Raw genomic sequence first — 4314 nt, 5'->3', positions numbered from 1 at the left:
CACCTGAAGAAATTAACAGCAAAATAAAGAAGTATAATATTGATTAAAATATTTATAATTTATTTTCAAGGACAGAATTACCTAGCCATTTGTAAACTAATCAGTTTAAAGTCCAACACCTGAAGATACCAGGGTACAAAAAAAATTAATATACAGTGCATTATACTCATTTTGCTAAAAGAAATAAGAGTAAGAAAATATGCAAGAATGTAAAATCCTTCAGGTATGTACACAATGGCAATATTCGTGCATTTACTATTTATATATATATATATATATATATATATATATATATATATATATATATATATATGCTATAATAAATAAAGGAATAAGAAAAACACTTCAATCAGAAGTGTGGGGGGGACCCCCCCCAAAAAAAAAAAAATAAAAACCAGCATGAGAATAAGACATCAGTACAGTAAAGAGCATCTTTGGATCATTGTCTCTGATCATGCAGAATTTTTTTTAATTAAAATTCATTAAATCATAAATCAAAATTGAACCTGAGAGACTGTATATTGTTTACAGTCTGACCATTTCTTGAAACAACCTCATAACAAAACTTTGGTTTACAAAAAACAGTGCCATATCAATGTTGTGTTGTGTTCAGAAATATACAGTCTGCAGAGCTTTTCAAAAACAACAAGCACTAAATATATAAGAAATATCTACTTGGATAGCCATTTTCTAAAGAAAGATTTAAGTCACTTGAGTCTTTAAAAATCAAAACACCATGGAACTAGAAATGAGTTGTGCAAATTACAAATCCTACAAAAAAGGGTTCTTAAAGGCCATTCTTCTCTATGTACATTTTGGACAAAGTAGCCGCCATGGACTTGGCAAGATCTTCATCACGTTTTCGCTGTGCTTGTGTGTGCAGGCACCAGTCATCATACTCTGGGTTGGGCAGGCAGCAGTCCAGCAGCACGTCATAATGACCATTACTCAGCCAACTCAACCAGATGGCAGGTTTTGTCAAGTCCTCCTCACCCAGATAGTGTATCATGGTGGAGACGGTGGGACTTGCCAGACTGCCTCCTGTTGTCAGATAGATGTTTACATTCAGCATCTGGCTCATGGCCAGTAGCTCAGGGTAGCCTGCCCAGGCACCATCCTGCGCTGCACTGATTAGAAATTCACCCACATCGCCTTCGATAATTGGACTGAACTCATCCAGGTGGTCTGCAATGTGATGCACTGTGTGCTCTCTTAGCTCACTGTGCATCGACTGCTCACCATATGCTGCTTTCGACACTGCCCTGTAGAGGCAATTTCCATCTGGAATTATATGAAAACGGTACTTCTTTCTCCCCTGGAGGTATTTGTTCTGTTTCTCCACTTCAGCCAGGTACTGGCTAACCTTCTCATTGAGGTCACTCTTGCTCCTTGCAGGCTCCTGGAGAACATGCAGCTGTAACACTGGATCCTCTGACATTTCTTCTTCATCCTTCTGCTGACATTTCAGGTTACTCTGGCTTCGGAATACTTCCGACGGGTTTTCCCATTTGCAACTGAACGGAATACTTTGTGAAAACCCTTTTGGAGTTTCCTCCTCATCGTCATGAACATACACCAGGAGCTCTTCATTACAATCATTTCTTCTTAACAAGTTATTAAAGTTGAGTGAGTTGCTCTGAGTTATCTCATTCTTATCCCCAGAAATGTTCACTCTCTGATCAGGAGAAGCACTCGTGGTCAGATCTCCATCTGACTGATCAGTGTCCCCCTCTGTACACGGAGCTCTGTATGTATATGTATTTCCAGCGGTGTGCAGATCCTTCATGATCTGAATAGGGACACACTTCTCCACACCATCCGGTCTTGTAATGACAATCTCCGCTTTGGACGTGTAGAAAACGGGCCTGATTGAGGCCTCGTAGCACGAAAACGCGGGCATATTCGCGTGTGTCCACTTCTCCCTGCCTGAATCTTCTGCCTTGGTTTCTTTCCCGGAGTTCAGACTCGGTTTGAACTCTGCTGTGACAGTCACTCTGTATTTCCGCGATGATCCCGGGTAGTGTGTTAGCGCGCTGCTGTACAACTGCATTTTGCGCGTCTTCCCTTTATACACCGCGATAAGGCAGGATGACAACACCTGCTAAAAATACTGTCAGTCATTCACACGGGGAATTGTGAGGCGCATTTCCGGGACCTCTCTCTTCCCGCCGTCATCGATGAACCATTTCTCGCGGTCGTCACTGCTAAATTTAGTCGAAGTAAACCTGTGCTGTTCTTCCACTACGGAAAGCACCGCCGCGGCAGGCCTAAAGTGGTGAGTCGCTATGGAACGCCAACGGGGCCATAAACGTTTCAAAAATAAGTTGTAGTAGTCCCTGAAGGTGGGTGGGACACTGAAGCGCAAACAGGCGGGAAAATTATATTGAACACAGTCCTTTTTATTTTGACACACGCTTTCCAGCTTATGGGCCGGTCTCACAATACTAATAACTATAACGATAACCAGGGTGCGATTTGTCAAAAAACCAGATGGGGGGATTTTTTTTTTTTAATCATGAAACATCACAAAATTAAGGTAACAATAGGCTAACAGCTCAATAACATCCGATGATATCAAATGAATAACACTAAATGAAAACGAACACTAAACCAGAGATAGTAAATTCATCTTCCTATCTCTCTGACTAAATACATGAACACTAACACAACAAAGTTCGCATTGCTTGTCACGTTGCTGTAATGTTTCTCTCCCTCTGGATTAAATGGACAGTGACTCGAAAATCACTAAAATACATGAATACTAAATGAACAGTTTGCTCTGATGGCGCAGTTCACATTGTGCGCAGCTTTCCGATTTAAACTGTTTTTTTCTCATCCTTATACTTCCTGTTTCATGGACTGTAACGGATTTGCTTATTTAGTAATTTTAATACAGAATTTACTTTGAAATTATAATCAGACACTCCAACGTCCCCCCTAAAAAAAAAATCAGCCGTGAAAAAGGCGGCATCCACCAAAAGGCGCGCTGTTTGCATCCCTGCATAGAACGCAAAGATATTGTTATTATCTACAATGTATCTATTTGCTGGGGACATTCGTGAACATCAAAGCTGCCACTTCAGGTCATTTTGAAAGTGAGTGCAATATAGACCATAGAAAACTGTGTCACAACATGCCTGTCATGTCAACTTTTTTTTTTTTGGTTTGTTTGTTTTATTGACGGGGTTGTCCCCGAGGATTTTTTTCAGCAGAGATAAAAACCAGAGGGGGGGGGGATGATCCCCCCATCCCCCCCAGCAAATCGCACCCAGACAATAACTATAAATAAATTGGTCCCCTGCAGGTTATGTGGTTGGTGCCAGACAGATAACAATACCTATGGTGCAGGCCTGGGTTTATCGGTATCAGTGAGATTGCTTCTGGAGTGATTTTTTCAGGCCTGGACCTGATCCGATAAAACATCTGACCAATCAGATAATTGTAAACCAACGACCACATATATTTATTTACCTGAGTGGCAGGACCAGCCAATATTATTTTCAGGATTATAATTGGTGTGACTACTCCAGACTGGAAATAAATTCAGGCATAGGTATAGTCATAGTTGTAGTTATAGGTATAGCTATAGTTAGTGGTGTTGTGGGACCGAGCCCTTAATGTCAACTTATATAATTTATTTTTATTTTTTTTTATACACACATGCTGGTCGGGAGACAGACACCTCTTCGCTCTCCCCCTCCTTTTCACTGCTCTGTCATCACTGCAATACACACACACACACACACACACACACACACACACACACACACCACATCAATTGACAACAGGTGTGATCACTTTGCCACTCGCCTTCCCTGGCCCTGCCCTCCATTCACAAATGGAGGCTTGACCACACCCCCGCTGCCACATACGTCTTGTCTTTTTAACACGCGAACAATCAGCGGGTGGCATTATAGTGTCATTATCATTGTTATCATTGTCGCCTCACAGCAAGAAGGTTCCAGGTTTGAACCTCACGTCCGATAGGGGTGTTTCTGTGTGGAGTTTGCATGTTCTCCCCATGTCTGCATGGATTTCCTCCTGGTGCTCCAGTTTCCCCCACTGTCTAAAGACATGCAGCCAGGTTAACTGGCTACTCTAAATTGCCCATAGTGTGAATGGTTAAGAGGAGAAAACCTCTATAATAATCCAGTAGAAGGCACTGGGAATTACCACTACTGTAATTTTTCCCTAGAAGCTTTGCAGCCATGTCACTGCAATGGTATGCCAGACAGAGAGAAACAATCAGTGCTGTAAGGGGGGGGGGGGGGGGGGGGGGGCACTTAAGGTAAGTGAGGTCACACACACACAAAA

The 4314-nt window shown here is 42.0% G+C and overlaps 1 protein-coding gene across 1 annotated transcript; it reads right to left on the bottom strand.

Annotated features, from left to right (window-relative positions):
* Positions 1–223: 223 nt before the first annotated feature.
* LOC132885917 (OTU domain-containing protein 1) lies at positions 224–2278 on the bottom strand. The gene has a single exon (XM_060920448.1). The coding sequence runs from the start codon at positions 2048–2050 to the stop codon at positions 788–790; it is 1263 nt and encodes a 420-aa protein (XP_060776431.1). The 5' UTR covers positions 2051–2278; the 3' UTR covers positions 224–787.
* Between the last annotated feature and the right edge of the window lie 2036 nt (positions 2279–4314).

This window comes from Neoarius graeffei, chromosome 5, assembly GCF_027579695.1.
Source record: "Neoarius graeffei isolate fNeoGra1 chromosome 5, fNeoGra1.pri, whole genome shotgun sequence".
In the NCBI taxonomy this organism is placed as follows: domain Eukaryota; kingdom Metazoa; phylum Chordata; class Actinopteri; order Siluriformes; family Ariidae; genus Neoarius; species Neoarius graeffei.
This window is presented reverse-complemented; position numbering and strand designations above follow the sequence as displayed.